This window comes from Phocoena phocoena, chromosome 18 (assembly GCF_963924675.1).
Source record: "Phocoena phocoena chromosome 18, mPhoPho1.1, whole genome shotgun sequence".
In the NCBI taxonomy this organism is placed as follows: Eukaryota; Metazoa; Chordata; class Mammalia; order Artiodactyla; family Phocoenidae; genus Phocoena; species Phocoena phocoena.
The window spans coordinates 21263675-21287031 of NC_089236.1; the positions used below are offsets into that span (position 1 = coordinate 21263675).

Below are 23357 nucleotides of genomic sequence, written 5' to 3' on the forward strand. Positions count from 1 at the left end.
ACACCACTGGGAGAAATCGGGTAAAGGTACACAGGATCGCTCTGTATTATTTCTCACAACTGCATGTGAATCGACAAGCTATCTTTAATTTCAATTAAAAATTTTTTTTAAAGAATCCACACACAAAACAGACCAATGAGGACAAAAAGTAGGAAGCAAAAATCTTTATTTTTTAAAAAAATTCACATTTATTAAAAACAGCAAATTCTAGCCAAATAATATAAAGCATTTTAAATTAATTATTTGAAAGTATGTACACTCTTTGTATAAGTAAACACTTGAAACTGTACAGATTTAAACAGTCAAATTTAGCAAACAAGTTGGATCACTATCACCTACTCAGCACTTTTGTAAGGTGTTTGTTTCAGAAATAAAAGACTCAAAACACAAGAACGAGTGCCATCAAATATTTTTATCCTTAAGAACACGCTCTGCTCTGTACATCAAATTAAATCAGTGAAGTATTGTACGGTAATCATGCCCTCATTTCTCTGGAAAGGCTATTTAAAAATCAAATGTACATATAATATACAAAACTGGATTGTACAGCTTATTTCATTAAACACATATTTAAAATAGTAAGTGGAAGTAAATATAATCTTCCTAATTCATTCATTTCCTGTTGAAGGATGAATATGGACCCTCTTTACCTTCTACCTTCCCAAAATAGAGAGTATTAAGCTCTATCAAGCAACATCCATCACCAGCTGAGCTGAAAAACAAGTGACCTGTTTAAAATGACAGACAGAAGGATATGTAACCTATCTACACATGGCGGGAGTCTGCTTGAAGCGGATGAGAAATGCTACAGTCTCACAGAATGAGGTCTGCTGGCTACATTCCAGAACCCCTGTCAGCATTCTATCTCTAAACTAGTGTCTGAATAACTCAAGATTCATTGTGAACCAAAGAGCAGGTTACATTTACTATAATGTCAGAGGCAAAACCAATCCAATCAGGAAACGTATTTGTAGGAAAAGTCAGAGATGCGCATAATTGTTTTGATGATCGCTGCCATCGTGCGGTTGATTTTAAGGGATGGGTGGTCTTCGTCATCCTTGTCTCTGAGTGAAATGTATCCTGCTGTCGCAGGGTACAGATCCACAAGGCAGGCTCACGGCACAGCCACCATGAAGGTACAGGACGTGAAAATGTTCACTTTTCAAAGAACTACGGACACGGAAGGCAGTGTGCAGAAAGCTGGTAACCCTAACCTTCGTGCACGAGATACACTATTCATCAGGCTTCCTCTCCTCCTTTATGTGCCAGACGGAAGACGCCAAACTTGGTACTTCCCCCTCACGGACACTGCCTACTGTACCATGAAGATTCTCATGAAAGATACGGCACGTTATCTACCATGAGGACGCTGCAGCTACCTGCCTACTTTTGAACACTCTGCACCTAAGAAATTCATGGAGTACAGATCCAGGGACCTTTACACCTTGAAACTACCTCCCATCAAACACACAGAAAGATAACACACTGAATTCCCAGGAAAGCAGAACATGTTCTCAGAAGCACCCAGTCTATCCCAAACTAAACTTCAAAGTGACAGGAGAAACATTACATTAAATGGGGTGTAGAAATAACATTTCTGGAAATAAAAAAATAGTCACTGTGGAATGCTCAGTGGTTAAAAGTGCAGTGTTTCACGCTTCAACAAACCTTTCTCTTAGAAGCTTTCTAATTAGCTGTATTTCTGTAAAGTTCTTTGCACTATTTATTGTAATCCATTTTCATTGCACAATTTTCTTAAGAACCATTTCACTGCGCGCCCACCATAGCTTCCTCTTAAAACCTTACACTGCTTGTGACCATTTAAATGAGGCAGTAATCAGCGCTCATAGATTATAGCTTATCTTTGGCATTTTGATGTTTTCAAAAGAGAAACACAAATCACGTCACACTTTGCTTCCACTTCATTCTGCGGTCAGCCCTGAGCAGCCCTGTGGTTCTCGGGAAGCCCCTCACACAATTCCCCGGTGTCCTGCAGGCCGTGGGACTTGGCAGCCGGCTCCTGCCGGACCGGCCATTTACGCACACAGCCCGACAGGCCTGGTTATTTAGAAACTGACAGTAGGAGGTTCAGCTGAAAAGCAAAGAGAAAGGCCTTGTTAGTTCTGCTGTGGAATACCATACTCAAGATAAGTTGTTTAGATCCTCAAAAAAGAATGAGAGGAAATGTCTGATTTTTAAGAGACCGGTAAACGTAGCTGTAAGGTATAAACTGGACCTGCGGTGCTGATTCCGGAAGCAGTCCCGGGCGCTGTGCATCGTCGGGGCCTGTGGGGAGGTATCGCCGAACCCGGGCCCGCAAAATTCATTAAGAATCCAATCGGGAAGACAGAAAAGAACTACATACCAACACTCACGAGAGACAGAAATGGCTCTAAATAACCGACTTCACCTGCCTCTATGCAGAGTGCGTTTCGCGGAGAGTTGTAAGTAAGCCGAACTCTCTAAATGACTCTTAACTGCACAAGAATAGGCACGGCAGGTGAGCCCGGACCAGGAGCCCCCTGTCCCCTCCGTAAAGGAGCGCGAGACCCAGAGCCAGCCCGGGGAAAACCAGAGAAATCGCCACTGCGACAGGAGGGGCTGGCAGCATGTGCTCTGCAAATCTGTCACCCTGGCCTGGAGAGACTTGCGGCTAGATGAGCCTGGCAGTGCGCCCTTCTATACAGTAGGGTTTTGGTAATCAAAATAATCACCCCCTAATCTCGTCTATAAATGTGTACTTCCAGTGAGAGGGACACAAAATCACCTCTGTGTTTTTCCTGCCAAAAACACAAAACCTGAATCTAATCATGAGGAAACAGACAACACCAAACATTCTACAAAATAACTGGCCCGACAAGGTCAAGAAAGCCCAAAAAGGCTGTGGAACTGCTCCAGGTTTAAAGAAACTAAAGGGATGTGATACCTGAAAGCAACACTTGGACTGGATCCTGGACTGGGGAAAATAATTTGAATACGGATGGAGGATTAGGTAATAGCATCAACGTTACATTTCCTGTTTTGATCACTGTGCAGCGTGTAGGGTAAGAGAATTCCTGGTCCTGGTTCCTGCTCTATGAGCCTGTGGCCAAGTGACTCAGTCAGCAGTCAGTATTATCAGCTGTTGTTACTAACTAGAAAATGTTAACGGTTTTGAAAGAGGAACAAGGAACAGTGAGCATGATGGTCTCTATTAGTGCTTTTCTTTTCTTTTCTTTTTTTTAATTTTATTTCTGGCTGCCCTGGGTCTTCGTTGCTGTACACGGGCTTTCTCTAGTTGCAGCCAGCGGGGGCTACTCTTCGTTGCGGTGCCCGGGCTTCTCATTGCGGTGGCTTCTCTTGTTGCGGAGCACGGGCTCTAGCCACGTGGGCTTCAGTAGCTGTGGCACGCGGGCTCAGTAGTTGTGGCTCTCGGGCTCCAGAGCACAGGCTCAGTAGTTGTAGTGCACGGGCTTAGTTGCTCCGCAGCACATGGGATCTTCCCGGACCAGGGATCGAACCCGTGTCCCCCGCATTGGCAGGCGGATTCTTAACCACTGCACCACCAGGGAAGTCCCTCTATTAGTGTTTTTCAAACTCTCGGCCGCAAGCCATTGGTAGATCATGAAAATCACTTAGTGGTTCATCAACAGGAGAAGAAGATAAAGCAAAGCAACTGAGCCGCACATAGCGTGTGTGATTATTATCAAACTTTTAAGTTACAGACACACGTACACACGCTAAACCACGTATCTCACTGGCAGGAGTCAAGTGGGAGTCCAGTAACTCTGCATGTTCTCAGCCAGACCCCTTCCTCTCCTCCATCAGAGCTGCTCTCCTCACACCTTTATCCATGCTTACGTCACCCACCACAAGAAGCCCAGGCCTCCCAAGTCATTCCTCTACTACCTCAAGGCTCTTTTCCCACCTCATGGCCCACCTCTCTGAAGTCCTGAAGCCCTGCCCCCCAGCCCTTTGCCAGGACAAGCTTCCCCTGCAGCCTTCTCCAGTGATGGGTGTTTCTCATCCACATGCCTGGAACCACTGGGCCTGGAGGCGGGATCAGAGTCCCTCTGTTCCTCACTGTCATTTCCAGACCATTCTCCTTCCCTCTCCCAGCACCTCACCCCAGCTTTGGTTTTCATTGTATCAGACCATGCCACGCTTCACTCCTCCATCTACGACCCCTCCGCCATCACCCAGCCCTGCACTTCTTGCAGATCTCAGAGCGCTATCACCCTTTCCTAAAACTACTCCTGTAGGACTTCTTGGTGGTTTCAGCATCCAGATAGCTCACCCTTCCAGGCTTAGCCTCAGCTCCTCTCCTCCAGTGACCTCATCTTCCACCAACCACGTCAGCTACTCAGGCTGCGGGCACATCCCAGCCCCATCACTACCTCTAACTGCAACCCCTCCGCAGTGCCATCGTCAAGTAGTTCACTCTTTGATCGCCACAACCCATCTTCCCAGCTCAGCTTCCCTCTCACATTCCAATGCCAATGACCGTCTGACTCTCTGACTCGACCAGGACCTGGAAACCACGGTTCCTCCCCACTCCCTTCCCTCAGCTCCCTCGCTTGAGTTCCACGGCAATCACTACAGCCACTCCCTTCTTTAACTCTCCCGCCCTCACCCGCCCCTGCCTTGTCCCTCCTGGCAAAAGCACAGCCCTGACACAACCCTCCAGCAACTCCACAGCTACACTCATGCAACTGACGATGACTGGAGGAAAAAAAACATGAGACAACTATGCTGAATGCTTTTTCTTGGATTCATAACCGGCCACTGAACTCAACCGAACCTTCCTGCGGGATCTTTAGCACCTCCTCACTTTCAGTGGTGACCCTGCTTCCTGTTCCCCCCACAAGCGCGAAGCAGTCAGAGGAGAGCTTCCGTGAGCACCCATCACACGTGCCAGCTGCCTGCACATGCGCCCACACGCTCGGCCTTTGCTCCTCTCTCCACGCTGAACCCTGCAGGCCCCTGACAAAGGCCCCACTCTCCAACTGCCCCTGCGATCACATCCCCCCTTCTCTTCTCAAGGACATTTTCCCAGCAGCAATTTTTCCCTCTCTTTAGATCTTCCCCACGAATATACAAACATACATTTCCCCTATCTTTAAAAAAAAAAAAAAAAAGGATGAATGGATAATCCAATAACAAATAAAAATAGCTATCTAAAAGGGGAGAGAGGGAAAAGGCTGGAGGGACTGGAAAGGGAAGCAAGACTTCTCCAAATTTACCTTGTTCCATAATTCTGACTTGGGAATCATGTAAACATTTTACATAAAAACAAAATTAAATCAAAACGAGCGGGAAAAAATCTCTAAATATTGAAAATAAACTAACTACATGTCAAGTTAGTGGTATAATCACATAGAATATAATTGCTTCAAATGACTTATAAAAAAGTATCCTGACTGGGGCGTCCCTGGTGGCGCAGTGGTTAAGAATCCGCCTTCCGATGCAGGAAACACGAGCCCTGGTCCGGGAAGATCCCACATGCCGCGGAGCAACTAACCCGTGCACCACAACTACTAAGCCTGCGTTCTAGAGCCCGTGAGTCACAACTACTGAAGCCCGTGCTCCTAGAGCCCGTGCTCTGCAACAAGAGAAGCCACTGCAAGGAGAAGCCTGCGCACCACAACGAAGAGTAGCCCCCGCTCGCCGCAACTAGAAAAAGCCCACACGCAGCAATGAAGACCCAACGCAGCCAAAAATTAATTAATTAATTTTAAAAAAAGAAGTATCCTGACTGTCTACAACCCTAGAACTACAGAGAAATCATTTTAAAATATGACCCATAGAGCCATACAAAGAAATTCATACAGCCATAAGAAAGAATGAAGTTCTGATACAAGCCACAACATGAATGCACCTTAAAAACATTATGCTAAAAAAAAAAAAAAAACAAAAAAAAACAACAAAAAAAAAACATTATGCTAAGCCAGTGATGAAAGGCCATGTACTGTACGATTCCATTTAATGCACTGTCCAGAATAGGCAAATCCACAGAGACAAAGGAAGATTAGTAGAAGAGGGGGGAATGAAGAATCTGCTAACAGGTAGGGGTTACTTTGTTGAGGGGATGAAAGTGTTCTGAAATTAGATAGTGGTGACGGTGCCAGGACTTACTGAGTATACTAAAAACCACTGAATTGCCTACTTTAAAAGGGTGAATGTTATGGTATCTGAATTATATCACAATTTAAAAATGACCCCATTTCTTCTCCAGCTACCACCCCATCTTTTCTCTCCCTGTGAAGTAAAACTCCTCAAAAGACTTACCACACGCACGGCCTCCAGTCTCTCTCCCCGCGGGCTCCACCCACAGCAATCGGGCTCTGACCAACCTTACCACTCTCCCCCAGTCTCTCTCTCTAGTCCTTACCCTACTAAACTCCTCAACTAAACTTAAAACCAGAAATAAAATACCCTCCATAGCATCAACCTACTTCTACTCAATAAAAGCCTGCTGACTGAACTGAATAAATGAATGATAATAAACACAGGCTGAGCTCTCTATTTCGTTTTTTTAATTTAGGAAGAAGAGAGAAAACAGAAACACTTCTAACATCTAGTCCCTAAAACACTTTTTTTTTTCATCTAAAACATGGGCCTCCTATCATACATACTGCAAACAAAATTATTCAGCAATCTAAATACCACTGTTTGAGTCTCCCACAAACAGTTCATTCACCTTAAACACAGCAACCTTCAATACCAGAAAGCACTGAAAAGCAGCTAACGCCATCACTAAATATGCGAGAGCAACTCAGAGCTTAACTCTTGTTCATCGGAATAAAACAACGTACAATTTTAAAAATTACAACTAAAACACAGTTACTCAAAGACGTTACGTACTCAAGTAAAATAACTAAAAGGTTATAAAAGGAACAACGATCTTCAGACTTTGGATTACCTGTTCTATAGAAGGACAAGCAATGATCTGGATATCTTCAGGGCTGAACTCTTCCTTTAACAAGACATGGAACTTCTGGAAGACTTGCTGAATATTATTCTTAGAAAGAAGAAGAGGCAATCATTATTACATGAGTCACTGAAATCATAGTCAGTCTTCTTAAATATGAATAACTAAGAAAGCTCAATCTTACTATGTGCCAAAACAAGTGGAGGAAATGTATCTTCTAGGGCATTACCAAAGACGTTCAATTTTCATTAATATTTCACATGCAAGCACTACCTGTCTAAGACTTATCAGATAAGACTTACTGGAAAAACTAAACTCTAGCAAGCCTTATCCCCCACAGAGAACAGTAACAAGTCTTCCGCAGCAATTTCTTCCACAGAAGATAATAAAGTTCCCAAACACATAAAGTGTACTTTAAAAATCAGCCAGCGCCTCGGGGAAAGATGTGAGCTCCACACAGAGCTGGAAGCTATGAGTACTAAATTTGCTCTGACATTTAATCCCTCCATGGCCGCTGCAAGCCATTTATTTCCGCTGCTCACCAGTAAAATGGGACAGAATTCCTGAAATGCTGTTCTTTCACAAGTGCTGGGCCCCATCTCATGTGAGGGTCTGATTACTTATTTATTCATTTACTGATTTCTACTTTTAGGTAGAAATTACCCTTGTGCCACAGGTAACCATAAGGAAATTAAGACAAAATGAGGGCTGGGGGCGAGGTCGGGGAGATATAATCAGACAGATGCATGCTTTGTAAGTCTTTCAAGAATCACAGTGCTTTTTAGTCAACTGTACTAGAATAGCAGACCAACATTTCAAAATGTTTACAGGAAGAGGAAAATGGTACACAAGGCAAGAATACTCCAAGAGACGGGCCAACATTCAAAGAGATGATCACGACACTCACCCTAACTGGCTTAAACAGGACGAACTCAGTATCTTTATTGGATAGGTACAAGGACATACTTCTCAACGTCAGGGGCAGCTTTGCTTTTATTGTCTTGTAGGCACTTGCCACAAGGTCACTGACTTTTGCTGGAAAGAAATTAACCTCCTTAGTATCACAAATAAAAACAGAAGAAACATTTCCATTTTAATTCAGAGGGGAATAAAAGGAGAGAAAAATAGCAAAAGACGCCTCTTTACTTCCCCAAAGAATTTCTTTCACTTTTCTTATTTATTTATCAAGTTTAATCACAAGCCCTATAAACATTCATTAAGTGCCTACTGTAAACAAAAGTCTAACCCCATGGGCTAAACAGAAAAAGAATCCCCCACCACCACCCTCCGCCATGGCTCAGGACATTCATAGGGATAGTAATATGGTGCCTTCGGCATTTGGAGATAAGGTGTAAGGTAAAATAAAAGGTCATTTGCAGAGAAGCACTAGTAAGAATTACTTCATACTGAACGAGCTTATTCGTTTGTAGAACTGACTCACAGTAAGAGATGCTCCCTGTCTTATGAGATCATTCAGAAAATACCCACACATATTTAATGGGAACTAAAAATTCATTTGTTACATTCTTATATTGTATTATCAGAAAAGGAAAAGAATTCCAGAAAATTGTAACTGATATAATTAGTAGCCCAGGTGTAGTGTCTGAAAAGAAGTACAAATGGAAAAGAACAGTCGTAATCTGTATGAAATATCTAAAAGAGAAAATTACCTAGAAAGCTATCAAAGAAAAGACTGATTAATAATTTTAAAGATGCTTGACCTCACTCATAATTAAAGAAACGCATATTAAAACAAGTGAAATATTTCAGATTGGTAAAAATTACCAAGGTTGTGAATATCCACACTTGGCAGGGGTGTGGGGAAACAGGCACCCTCATCCACTATTGTCGGGAGTATAAACTGTTCACCCTCTTGGAAGGGATATTAGGCAACGTCTAGCAAAACTGAAAATACACACTCTTTCACTTAACATTTCTACTGCTAGAAATTTGCCTTATGGACATATTTACAAAATACCAAGGTATGTGTGTTTATTAAGAGTGTAAGGAAAAACAAACTAAAAATAATTTAAGTATCTATTAATAGAATTATTAAAGAAATTATGCTTTAGTGATATATTCTACACGTCCATTAAATAGAATGGGTAGAGCTGGATATGCTGGTATAGAAAGGGCTCCAAGATATAGAATAAGTGGTTTAAAAAAAAAAAAAAAAAAAGTAAGGGATATTTTGTAAGCAGATAGGGTAAGAGGCCCCCGAAGAAGGAACACCAGGACTGGCTTTCTTAACGTAAGAGAAGCCATTTTGGCCTAAACCATTCTGTGATCTCAGCCTGGCCACAAGGCTTGTCCTTTAACAGGTCTCAGTAATTGATGACCTTAAGGGAAGTGAGGGAATGCAGGAACACAGGAAAAGTAATAAGAAACAATAGGTCAGTAATGAAACAGCCCTAGCTCCTCCTCAAGGGATACAGAGAACAATCGGATGCACGTCTTTGAGCTCTGCAAGAACTAAGGCCCCCATTCGGGTGGAGGATGGAACGATGCTGTTGACCCCCGTGACTTCAATTAACTAAAGCTTGGATTCTGTCAACCATTGCCCCGGTTCAATGCTGAATTCTCCTCTCTTCAAGCCCCTTCATGAATACATGTACCCTTAGCTTAAATTTCCCCAATTTTGCCATTCGGGGAGACACTGCTCTGGGAAAGATCCCCGGTGTTCTCCTTCCTCGCTGCAAGTAATAAATCCTTCCTTCTCCCACTCTTTGCCTTGGTTGTGTCTTTTGGCTCAATACCCACCAAGAGGCAAACCCGTTTTTTCAGGTAACAATAGTATAATCTTATTTGTATAACACGCTTCAAGTCCATATATGCTAGAATACACATAATTTTGGGAAAGCCGCCAGTAATAGTGGTTACCTTTGAGAGAACTAGTTTAGAGGTGGAGAACAGAATTCTCATTTTATACCTTTCCACAGTTCAAATTTTATACCATGTTAAAAAAATTTTTTTTAATTGAGGAGGGTTGTGTAAGAGCAGGGTGAGAAACTGCCAATGCTCTCAAGAAGAAAGAACAAACAATCCAAGAATTCCTTATTTTTCATAAACAGATGAAAGCTCCTTTAAGACAATTAATTCCATGGGCTCTGGTCCTATGGTCACTAACACAATTCAGGGATCACTGGTGAGTCTTCAGAGCCCAGTTTTATGTGGAGCCTTGTAAATAAAGTATCCTAATTCTTAAAAAGGTATATTTCCCAGAGTAATTAACAAATTAGCATCCTAACTATAACTCAGTCTTGTGAGTTGAGCACGGAATGACCCCAAGAAGTTGAGTGATCAAGTCTGCATGAACCACTAACCCCGGGTTCTGGGGGCCCAAGATAAGTTTCTAGACTGTCCCTGGTGCTCCCACCCCAAAGACTTAAAAATCTTTGACATTTAAGTGTGGGCTTCTCGTATTACAGATCAAGAAAAAGCAACTCCATAGCTCCTTGAGGCTAAATGAGACGGAAGATACAACAACTAGGTAAACTGAAGTGTCACTGCTCCATCTGCCAGGATCTCCTCACTTAGAAAGAAACAAAATGTTTTAAATGACAAAACAGCAAGCCTTATTTCATCTAGCCTTTCTGTCGGTTTCCTTTCATCTACTCCTGCTTTACTAATGACAATTCTAGTAATACTTAAGAGCACAATACACCTAACACTAGATCTATTAGGACTCCACTTGAGAAAATGACAGCGCCTATTTTGAGAAGAGAATCTTCCCAAAGGGGAAAGAAAAGACATTAATTATGCATCAAGCCCCTGGGCTTAGCTGTACTAACTATACTTATGACAATTTGGTGGTTTCTACCTATTTTAAGAGAGATTTATTGCACCCAAGAGTTTCATTTACATTAACGTTCAAAATAAAATCAGGTCCTATTTCTAAATAAGCTCTGTAAATGACAAACCTTGAGCCAATAGCCCAATTAATCCAAAGATGATTAGAATTCCTTCTAGAATCAGTGCTGAGTTACAGCCTGATTACCACCAGGCTCACTATGGTTACAATTTCCAGTATTGTCAGTAAAAGACTGGTTTTCTGTCTCTTGACAGAATATACTACTGCATGAAGGATGCTCTCTGTCCTTTAGTAAGATGGCAAAGATTTCAATCTCATATACAACACAAAGGTTTAAAATAATAAAGCCGGTATAATATTCACTGTCTCCACCACAGTACACAAAAGGCCTAAAGCATGTCACAAAGTTTATTTGCAAAATAAAGCAAATCAATGCAAATCTATATTGACATCATCAAAGTTCACATGACAAATTTTTGAAATAAAATCCTGCCTTCCATTCAAATACCAGTGATCATTCTCTATGCTTACAAATCTTCCTAGGAGATACATAGCTACTCTTACAACTTCTTTGTTCTACTTCAACTTCAAGTTAACCTGAGGCACTAATAAAAATAACTGAAAATTTTAGAATGGCCTCAATTCTTTTTCCCAAAAGAAATAAATACCTGACAGACATGCATTCTTTCATTATGGGAAACCAATCACGTTAAAAACCTAACTCCAGTTTTGGGTGCCTGTAGACAGTCAATTTTTTATGGATGCTAAACCAGAATCATTCTTTGGATCTCTCTCACTGTGAGCAAAAAGCTTCCTACCGACTTGGACACAGCTCACCCATAATTAAAACACTGATTCTTTCGGCATCTTGCCCTTCTTAGTTTCAAAGGATCTCTATCACAATATGGGCCAGGGAATGGCCAGAAGTATCAATCTAACAAAATGATTTATTCTGGTTTAATGACAACTTAAAATGTCACAACATGGACCAAAAATAACCCACAAAACTAGTCGTGATTTTCAATGTCTAATGTTAAAGAGGGAAAAAAACACCTTCTCGCACAAAAAAATTTACATTTAGGAAAGAGTTAAGACTGGTAACATCTCCAGCACTTCTGCCAATCAGTGATGGGGCCTGCCAACTCCTAAATGACACCACATTTTTATAATTTTTTTCAAACACTCTAAAATTTAAAGAGGATGTAACTTGCTTAAAATGTAATGTCCAACATTTCTTCATATAATACTTGGAAACAGTAGCATTCTCTCCATTAATTTCATACTATCAAAACAGTATTTTCACTCTAAGACAATAAAAATCAAGTGTACAGAAACCATCACACTCAAAGCGTTTCCATCTAAGCCATATTTTATTTTTAACTCTGTGTGTGTATGTATATGTATGTATTTATGTATGTATGTGTGTGTGTGTGTGTGTGTGTGTGTGTGTATTTTTTTTAATTCTTCCTTTCTTGGGATGCTTGCTGAAATGCAAGTCGTGTTGGCTCAATTAAGACCTGTCAGCTCCAAAATGAATCTTGCGTTAACCTAAACCACAGCAGGAGTAGGAAACCAACTTCAAGCTGTCGGAGCGCGGCTATATAAATGCAAATTAACTGACATCCTAAAAAAAGAAATCCCAAACAGTAAAACGTGGGTACCTGGTTGAGCCCAAGGCTGCTGAGAGAGAGTATACTTGGGTCCTCCCTGACTGGCCATTGTGTTTAGTGCTGAAACCTAGTAGAGGGGACAAAAGGGAAAAAGTTTCATTTCACTGATGACAAATTAAACTAGTACTGCTCTCAAAAGATACACCATTTGAACGTATGAAAGAATAATGATAATCAAATGTGCAGCCCTAAAAGAAAATGCATCATATCTCATAGTCCTTTACAACCAATAAAATATTTTAGCAAAACTTCTTCTGTGATTTCAAGGCATACACTGTTTTGCAAAAAGAAAACCATACCAATGTCCTGAGGCATTCAGCCTGAAACATTTCAGGGCAGGAAGACAAAAATGAAGACCAAGAGAAACGTCAACACAAAACAGGCCTCTCTTTCAGTGGACTGTTAGGTTAACATTAAATTACTATCGTATGTTATTAGAAAAATGTCACAGCAGTTGGACAAAATCTCCTTTATATACCTAGAGGGTCCTTTTCTTCGTTACAGGCAGAGAGAATGTTATTAAAAAAAAAAAAAGATTTTCAGATAGCATCAAAAGCACATTTGACTAGCCAGTGTTCTAGGTACAAGAAGTGGATGCCCACCCTCTATTCACCTGTCTTTTCATTTCTCAGCATCAGTACAGAGAAGCAAAACCATACGTTTAGCTTTTGGACAAGAATGTTCTTAAGATGGCAAATTACGGTGCGGCTAGGCTGTAGCTAGGGAGGGTGAAGGACAGAAATGCACAAAACATCTGTAAAAAATGGACTGCTTGGGGCTTCCCTGGTGGCGCAGTGGTTAAGAATCTGCCTGACAATGCAAGGGACACGGGTTCGATCCCTGGTCCCGGAAGATCTCACATGCCGCGGAGCAACTAAGCCCGTGCGCCACAACTACTGAACTTACTCTCTAGAGCCCGTGAGCCACAACTACTGAGTCCGCGTGCCGCAACTACTGAAGCCCGCGTGCCTAGAGCCCGTGCTCCGCAACAAGAGAAGCCACCGCAATGAGAAGCCCACGCACTGCAACGAAGAGTAGCCTCCGCTCACCACAACTAGAAAAAGCCCGCACGCAGCACTGAAGACCCAATGCAGCCAAAAGTAAATAAATAAATTGATTAAATAAATTAAAAATGGATTTCTATTAAAAAATAAACAAACAAAAAGAACAAAAACAAAATGCAATCTAGGGAAGAATTCACAATTACCCAATATGCACCAAGGTCTATACCTTTGTCAGGAACTCCTCCAGCTGCTCTACGAACAGCTTGGTCTGTTGCTGAATAAACTGCTCACAGGCCGATTTCAGATGACGGTCTACATCTTTTTTAGAGTCAAGATAATGTTCTCTTATCTCAGGAGTACCCTTAAAGAGAAGATGACAGTTTCCTCCTGTTTTTATGTGCCTAGAAATTACCAGACATGTAAAGAATATCGTTTATCTCCCACCACCAAGAAAACAGACTCCTCCTCACCTCCAACAAGAACTCTATCAAGGCATTGTTGCTGTTCAGCCTAAAAAATCTTGGAACAGTCATAGGATTCAGGATTTTAAATGCCGCATCTGTGAAACAAAATTACTCATCCAGTGAACACGTACAGTTTCAACAAGAAGCCAAGTTCCTATTTCAGTGTGTAAACATACACTAGTTCTCTATTACCACAGAGCAAGAGGGGTTTCATGTCCACCAAGTCACCTCCACGAGTGGATAAGGTTAGTGCCAACAATGGCTACAGCACTCACACACAATTATCTTCTAGAACTCAGAATTGCAAAATGACTATTAATCACAATTATTCATTTATAGAAAAAAAGAAAAAGGATAAATGGCAATCAATACCTTAAAATTTCACTGCTTTACTTTTATGATGCTAAATAGGTTTTTTAAGAAAAATTCATATACTTACCCAGCTTCCTTTGTTTAAGATCTGGCTGGCACAGAAATTTATTCATTTGAAGCAGAGAATAAACTAATGTGTCAGCCAGAAGAAAGACACCAAAAGGACATATTTACCCCTTAACCTCCAGACTAATTAGAGTCTATGCAAAGTACAAACAGGTCTCATTGATGTTCAAATGCAATAAGGTATAACGTTAGTCATGAGAGGTTAGAGGCTTAAAAGTAAAGATAGCAAGTATTATTAAGTGATAGTCAGAAAAGATCATTTCTTTGCTTTGCCTTGGCAGGCTGGAGAAAGCAAAGCATGAAATGCTTCCAACCCTGGTTTTACAAGAACACACCAGACTGTACTCCCTGCCTTGATCCTGATCTTACTGGGAAAACAAAACACAAAAAACACACCTCTCTATCAGATTCAGAGTAAAGCTTTAGTAAATGACTCTTTGTTTCTGCTGTCTTTTCTGTAAGAAACCTGAACAATTGTAGGTGATCATATGGCAGGATTACATAACCCTCATAAGGTTTTAGGGAAAACATACTTTATACCAAAATTTGCCAAAATTTTAGAGTATTTCATTTTCTCACACCTCAGTGGATCTGTAGTAGAACGAAGCAGCAACAAATTATGAATTAGAAAAAATACGAAAGAAAATAGATCAGCCCTGCTTCGTCCCATTACTTAAATAAAGTGAGGACTATCAGCGCCTGGCATTCCTCAAGGTTAAGGCACTATTTCCACACCTCACACTGAATGGAAAGCAGGAAATCAACCAGAATGGCTGCGTGATGGCAGCCTCCGATGAGAATAAACTAAAAAAATTATGCATTCTATAAGGGCAAAAACCAGAAAATCTGGCTGCTGTTTAAAAACAAAATTACAAAGTATATGAATAACATACAGGCTTACTATCTAAATACTAGCAGAGGGCTTCCCTGGTGGCGCAGTTGTTGGGAATCCGCCTGCCAACGCAGGGGACACGGGCTCGAGCCCTGGTCCAGGAAGATCCCACATGCCGCGGAGCAACTAAGGCCGTGCGCCACAACTACTGAGCCTGCGCTCTAGAGCCTGCCAGCCACACCTACTGAAGCCCACGTGCCTAGAGCCCATGCTCCGCAACGAGAGAAGCCACCGCAGTGAGAAGGCCGCGCACCACAACAAAGAGTAGCCCCCGCTCGCCACAACTGGAGGAAGCCCGTGCGCAGCAACGAAGACCCAATGCAGCCAAAAATAAATAAATAAATGCCACCAGAACCAAAAGGTATTCCCTGTGGTGAAAAGGAGAGTGCATTAGGAAGAGAAAAAGAATAAGCTGTTTTAATATGACTCATGATGAGACGACTTGGCTCTCAGGTGAGTTAAATCAAGTCCGCTATTTTATAAACACAGTCATTAGGAAAGTAAGAACCTGCTCCTCTTGGAAATCCTACTATGTGGAGTTCCTCTAAACCACAGAATACAGAAAGTAATTTGAATGGCTATGAATTTTCTCAATTCCCCCAATACATAAGCGAGAAATTCATTCATTCCATAAACAGAGGGCTTAAGGTGTTAGAGCTTAATTCTCTTGCAAATGGTTAAGATAAAGTTTAGATAAATTTGTAAGTAATTAAAGGAGATGGATATTTATGGTATATCCTTAACTGTTTAAGATCAACATCTTAGAAAATAACTACTTTGATCTTTTAGAAATCATTACTTGTTAATTCAGTCAGAAACAAACCATCAGGATGGATGAATCACCTTTCCCAAGATGATTCCATGTCTATTACCAACTCAAAGACCCTATCTACATGATTACTTAACAACCAGCTGATTTAATAATAATACAACTTGAGTTTATTTAAGCACCTTAAGCTTACAAAAGCACTTTAATATGTATTTTCATTTATTTTCACTCTTAATGGTCTTGATACTCTGGTGAGAGCATCACGACAAGCGGATTCTGCTTGTTTTACACAGGGTAGGGAAGCTAAAACACACATTTAAGATCACAAGAGCCAGGAAATGATGGGCCAGGCACAGAACCTGACTCAGACTCTTAGATAAATAAGTACTCTTCCTATTTTACCCAGCTGGCTGTCTCAGTTTCTATGAACTAACAAACCCAACGCAATGTTTAAAATCACTCCAATTAGCTGACACTCTTAGGTAGTTATTATAGGGATTTTTCACTTTTTAACTGGTTATGGTAATATGTGGCAGAGTCTAAGAGAGGTAATCCTCTTTTGCAAGCTGAGATGCCCAGATATAGTTCTCTCCATAAGGAAGATCCAGCGAGTTAGATGTAGCTAGGATGCTGGCGGGCAACACGCCTAGCAAGCAGAGCATGCACGCGAATTGCAGATGAACATACGACAAACCTATAACCTGTGCTGACACATCAGGTCCAGCATGCCCAACTGTGTCAGCCAGGACAATGGAGTACCTCTAGTTTTCTTGAGGTCCAGGGAAATTTCCTTAATGGTGAATTCAGTGTGAAATGGAGCGATCTGTTCACGGAGAATCAAAAGGTGCTTTATTAAGAAAAGCTGTCCATCAATCTGAGTCTAAATTGAAAGACAGAAAAATGGATATCATCACAGATGAAATAAAAATAGGCGCACATAAAACGCATGTTATTAATCAACATTCATCTATCTAGGTCTATGGCCCTTAGCCTAACTATATGGTACCAATACTCCTTTGCTGTGCGATGAACTCTTCCCATATTTCTATGTTGGAATTATCTGGGAAAATCTTGCTTCAAACTCTTACTAACTCTATCACCCGTTCTACTTAGTAAACCCAAGGAAGTAAATCAGACAAAAAGGTTGTAAAACAACGCATTTAGAAAGAGAAGGCAAATCTACTCTAACCTGGTGCAGAAATAGAAGAAACCACGTGGTCCAATATCAGCACAGAGCAGGAATTAAAAGCTCCAAGTATGAGCACGACTCTGATCTCCCAGGGCTTCCTAGTTTCTCTCAGGAACCTGGCTTTCACTGTTTGGTCAGAGTGGTTTCAATACACAGAGTATCAGAAGTACTCATATTTATATAGAAGTACAAAAGGAGCCTCCAAATGCAAAGTGATTTGGGGTTACCATTTTGGATTATCCGGCCAGCAACAGAGCACTGACTACCTACACCCCTGAGAGGCCCTGCATTTCCTTCTACCCTCTCAGGACTCATCCACAAGAGACTTGTGAATCAAGCTTAGTTCTCAAGCTCCGACCCAGTCCCAAAATAGCGAATAATCATGGCCCTCATTTCAGAAAAGTCTGTATATTAAGAAGAGCTAGGCTATGTTTGCTCCTTCTTGCTGCTACTCAAGACGCAATCTTACTTTGAAAATATTTTTAATGAAATTATACTGCATTAGGAAAAGAATAACGTTGTCCTTCAGTAAGCAATACAGGCATACCTCAGAGACATTACGGGTTTGCCTCCAGACCACTGCAATAAAGTAATTATCACAACAAAGCTAGTCACATGAATTTTTTTGGTTTCCCAGTGCATATAAAAGTTACATTTAGGGCTTCCCTGGCGGCGCAGTGGTTAAGAATCCACCTGCCAATGCAAGGGACACGGGTTCGAGCCCTGGCCCGGGAAGATCCCACATGCTGCGGAGCAACTAAGCCCGTGCACCACAACTACTGAGCCTGCGCTCTAGAGCCCATGAGCCACAACTCCTGAGCCCGTGTGCCTACAGCCCGTGCTCTGCAACAAGAGAAGCCACTGCAATGAGAAGCCCATACCCCACAACTAACAGTAGCCCCTGCTCACCACAACTAGAGAAAGACCACGTGCAGCAATGAACACCCAATGCAGCCAAAAATAAATTTATTTAAAAAAAAAAAAAGTTACATTTACACCATACTGTAGTCTATTATGTGTGCAATAGCATTGTCTAAATAAACAATGTACATAACTTGATTTTAAAATACTTTATTGCTAAAAATACTAGCCATCTTTAGCGATAAAGTATTTTTAAAGAACTATCGTCTGAGCCTTCAACAAGTCGTAACCTTTTTGCAATAGTAACATCGAAGATCACAGATCACCATGATATAATAATGAAATCTGAAATATTGAGAGACTTAACTAAATGTGATACAGACACACTAAATAAGCATATGCTGTTGGAAAAATGGTGCCAATAGACTTGTGCAATGCAGGGTTGCCACAAACCTTCAATTTGTAAAGAACAAAAACAAAACCCCACAGTATCTGTGAAGTGCAATGAAGCGAAGCACAATGAGATGAGGTGTGCCTGTATAAACTTTAAAGAGGTGATTAAAGGGACTCTTCTCTGTTCTCTCTCCCTGCCTCCCTCCCTCCTAAATAAACACAGAATCAACATATAAGTACGATTTATTTGATGGAAACTCACTTTGTACTCTGGGACACAGAACATTAGGTAAGTAGGAAATGCTACACATTTTGAATGCTTGCTCTATTTTCAAAAGAACTAACAGCTCCAACGGAGAAAATGGTATAATATAGATTGAATTTACTGAAGCTGTTGTGATCCAGCTTTGTGTTCGTTTACTGATATACTAGGTACTCAATTTAAGTATGTAAGAAGAATTTCTTGCCCTAAGAAATTCTCTAAGACATTAAGCCATTTTCATTGATCACTTTTTTAAAAGTTGAAAGGCAAAAAGCATAAACTCAGTCATGAAAATAAATTAGCTAATTCTTACCAAATTGAGGGCTTCCTCACACATACTTAAGCACCTTATAATATGAAGGAAACTGAGTTAATAAAAGAGAATAGCCTTACAGGCAATGAGGGCAAAAGACTGAATAATCAAAAGGCTTTTCACTCTCCCCTTTAAAAAGAGGACAGTGGTACAAGAGAACATAAGTATATGAACTTTTTTTTTCAATTAGGTGATTTTTTTCCTCTGATAATCTAAGAAATACATACTCACTGTAAAAAATGTGGAAAGTAAAGGAAGTGTAAGGAAAAGAAAGAAAAAATCATCTGTAGTCACCCAAAAGCTTTCACCGTTACTTTTTTTTAACACGTATGTTCATTACATAAAGTCATAGTGTATATCTGATTTGTATCCTGTGCTTTTTGCCTTAACATATTTAAGTTAAATTTTATTATTTCATTTTTTTAAATTTAATGTCTGTGTAATATTCCACTATATGGAATATACCACAATTTACTTAACCATTTCCCTAATATTAGACAAGCGTTTCCTAATTCTACCTCCCATACCATAAAAAAATGTGAGAGCTCAGACTTGGAAATACTTTTTAAACTTCAACCTGCCTGTCTATAACTTAACTTTCCATTCTCTTCTAGTCCCCCGTCAAAATTTCATTTCAACTCTCGATTTCATGAATGGGAGCATATGGTGGTCACAAACAAAGATAGAGCTTTTCTATGGTCCCAAATTCTTTTGTGAGGAGATTTCTGTTTTTTGGTTTTAATTTATCTAAAGTCTTGAAGTTAGAAACCAAGTTTATAAACCTGGAAGTCCAGAAAGGTTCACAGGTTTGAAAACTCCCAGCAGCTATGAAATTCTGGCTGGACACACCCCGGACAGCTTCCTCCCTGTAGGTGGCAACAGGTATTCTCAGTGGAGAGCAAGGTAGAGCAGCACTCCGAACCATACCTTCTGAAAAAAGTCTCAGGGGCCGTGGGAGAAGCACACGTCAACAGCCTTCAGCCCCAGACCCCTTCTTCTCGATTAAAAACTCTTTAAGTTACAAAATCATGGCAACTACTTCTAGTCACATAACCCACGGGCCACAACTGCCTGTCTTCCAAACTGACTGGCTGATTCCCTCCAAGTGAGGCCATTCAACTCTTTAAAATGTCACTGCAGGGATGATTATAAATTGCTACATTTCCTTGAAAACACTGTTTTGGTATTCCGAGGAAACAGCAGTCCAGTACCTCCCAGTTGCTAAGGCTAGAACAAGAAACCTTCATCCTATAGAATTTATAACCTAAGTATCACTTCTGGCACTTTAGCGAAGCTGGCACTCTCACAGAGAGCAGTTCTTTATTGAGCACTAAAGTGAAGTACTAGCTTCTCTCCAAGGGCCTCAAAATTAAATCATATTAAACAAATCCTACTGCCAAAATGGCTTTAAATTTCTGCGCCTATAAATTATTGCTGCATCCCACAATATTACTATAGGCGATAAGATTTCATCTAACACTCTGTCAAACCTTGTTTTTGCTGATAGACTCTGATGCTCCAAGTAACGACTGAACGCAGGCCGCCAAGGCTTCTTGTGATAATCCTTGGAATACTGCCCTCTGGTGAAATAAAAGAGAAACATCACCTTGCAGCACTTCAAAAACAGAAAAAAGGAAACTCGTAGGCTCTGAGTACAGCTTGCTTGCCCTCATCTGACGGATTAATTTATTACTACCAGTATTCCTCCTGGAGTTTCCTATTCCCATGCAACCTTTCTAGACCAGCACATAGTTTCCTAATTTGCATCTCCCAAAACACTCATGTGACCCTTCCACAGTATTTCCTGAGCACCTATTTCATGCAGCTCTGTGCTAGATGCTGGAAGTACAGTGGTAGGTTCACAAGGCAGATGTGATTCTGACCTCATGGAGCCCTCACTCCAGCATGATCTCATGTTACAGGCTGTTTTTTAGATACATAAAACCAACTTTATAACAAGGCCTCGGTAGGAATTCCCCGGCAGTCCAGTGGTTAGGACTCTGAGCTTCCACTCCCTGGTCAGGGAACTAAGATCCCGCATGCCACGTAGCATGGCCAAAAAAAAAAAAAAGCCTCAGTAAATCCACTTCTAAAAATGTACCCCCAGTGAAATCAGTACTGTATTCTAAGATTCATGCACATGGCTCTTCATCACAGTATTATTTAAAACAGCAAAGAAACCTGGAAATAACTCAGATGTTCAATGATAGGGGCTGACAAATAAAACACTAGTAAATCTAAATTACAGAACACGGTGCATGAAGTCAAAGAATGCTAAACAGGAGGTGGTGCAATTCTCATAAAACACAATTAAGCAAAAACAAAATCAGGTTACAAAATAGAATGTGAAGCATGATTAATTGAACTCTGCCATTTCTACATCTTCCTAGAGGTGTGGGATGTTGGTCTCAGAAGGGACTCCTGTCAGTTCCCTTGGAACTGATGGATGGGTAGGAGTAAAATTTTTATTATTAGGCCCCGTTCTGGGCTCTGGTCTCATACGTGATGCTTTACTCTCTTTTTGTACCGCTTCCCTAACTTCTGTTTCTCACGAGGCTACTGTATAGTAGGAAGAGATGAGGGCTGCCTCTTGCTAGGAAGATCGAATACGCGCAGCTTCGATTGAGGCCCTCTCTTTCTCCTGCTCAGCCTTAATGGGGTTTTCATTGCATTTGTCTCTCCTCACCTTTGACTGGTAAGACAGAGAGGGAGAAGACTTGGATGTAAGCTAGGTGAAAATGTAATGGGCAGGCCTAGGGCAGAAAATAAAAATAGGCCGAGTAACGTCCTTGGGCCTGCCTCCTGTTTGGCTAAAATTCCTGTTAAGCACCTAAGAGACTTCACCAGGCTCTGTGATGACAATGGGTTCTATGTGGAATGTGGCTCTGCATCATTTCCCTTGGGATCCTGGCTCCACTGTAGGAAGTTTCTGAATCCCAACCTAACACCATCATTCAATACACCTCCTGGGGGGACCTGGGGAAGAAAAATTGCCAATGTCCAAACCCCGCTCTGGAAGAGATCTCAGCAGCTGGGCAGAAGGCTGAGACATCTAATTCTGCAGAGGTGATCTGGCCTCACCCCTAAAAGTCCCAGAACTGAGCAAAAGGCACTTTCTGGTTGAATTTCAAAATCTCCAAGCACAAACTCCAGTAACGATGCAGTTTAAAATAGACACCAAGTCGTGAGCACTCTAATGAACGAATGAGTCAACTGTGCAACTTTGCTCAGGCCTGAGGACTCTGAGGTACAAAGCACCTCAGAGTGGGAGGAGATATACATGTACCCTTCTGAACCATAGTCTTAAGAAACAGTGGCATCTGGACAATTCATTACATGACCATTATATTTAATCACTTCTCTCTATATGCTGTTTCAGTTGTAACAATCAAATTAATTTTTTAAAAGTGAATTAGGGAATTCCCTGGCAGTCCAGTGGTTAGGACTCCGTGCTCTCACTGCTGTGGCCCGTGTTCAACCCTTGGTCAGGGAACTAGGATCCCACAAGCCGTGCGGCATGGCCAAAAAAACAAAACAAAACAAACAAACAAATAAAAGTGAATTAAAATCACTGATTTTTATAAACTATTTTGGGTTTAACAGTGACAATAAATAAATGTAGACAAATCTGATCATTCTGGGATTGATACACATATCATTGAACTGGAATTCTTAAAATAAATGTTACCTAAAATAAATGCACAGTATAAGTTGGGGCTAAAAAAACTAAAAGGGTACTGCTAATTTCAGCAAATAATTAAAATTAGTCCAGGGTTAGAAACATGTAGTCCGACAACTACTTGTTAAGGAAGCTGATTTAAATTGAGTGCAAAACGAAAGTAGTTGCATTTAGTACTAAATGTATATTATACCTATGTGACATTGGACGTAACCTTTCTGCATCTCTTTTTCTTCATCTATAAACTAAGACAGATGAATTAATCAGTAGTTTTAAATGTTATTTGTAGCCATAGATGTCTATAAGAAACGATAAAAGCTATAGGTCTTTTCCTCAGAAAGACACAAATACAAACATACAGACAAAATTTTACACACAACTTCAAGGTGTTCACAGACTACCCAAAGCCCATTAGAGCAGCGGTCCCCAACCTTTTTGGCACCAGGGACCGGTTTCGTGGAAGACACTTTTTCCACGGATGGGATCGGGGGTTGGTGGCTCAGGCAGTAATGGGAGCGATGGAGAGCGGCAGATGAAGCTTCACTTGCTGGCCCGCTCACCTCCTGCTGTGCGGCCCTGTTTCTAACAGGCCACGGACCGGTACCAGTCCCGGTCCATGGCCTGGGGGCTGGGGACCCCTGCATCAGAGGATTCTGAGGGTCTACAGAATGCTCAGGTTAAGAATCTCTAAATTAGGGGGCT

The 23357-nt window shown here is 41.2% G+C and overlaps 1 protein-coding gene across 1 annotated transcript in view; it reads right to left on the reverse strand.

Moving 5' to 3' along the window:
• Positions 1–1683: 1683 nt before the first annotated feature.
• The window catches only part of COG3 (component of oligomeric golgi complex 3), a 52297-nt gene continuing 30623 nt past the window's right edge, over positions 1684–23357 (reverse strand). Inside the window, exons 16-23 of the mRNA XM_065895907.1 lie at positions 20467–20556; positions 16718–16838; positions 13866–13954; positions 13622–13756; positions 12383–12458; positions 7818–7945; positions 6902–7000; positions 1684–2092 (exon numbers count right to left, since the gene is read on the reverse strand). Of these exons, the coding sequence (XP_065751979.1) occupies positions 2063–2092; positions 6902–7000; positions 7818–7945; positions 12383–12458; positions 13622–13756; positions 13866–13954; positions 16718–16838; positions 20467–20556 (768 nt within the window). The 3' untranslated portion in view covers positions 1684–2062. The remainder of the gene's footprint in view (positions 2093–6901; positions 7001–7817; positions 7946–12382; positions 12459–13621; positions 13757–13865; positions 13955–16717; positions 16839–20466; positions 20557–23357) is intronic.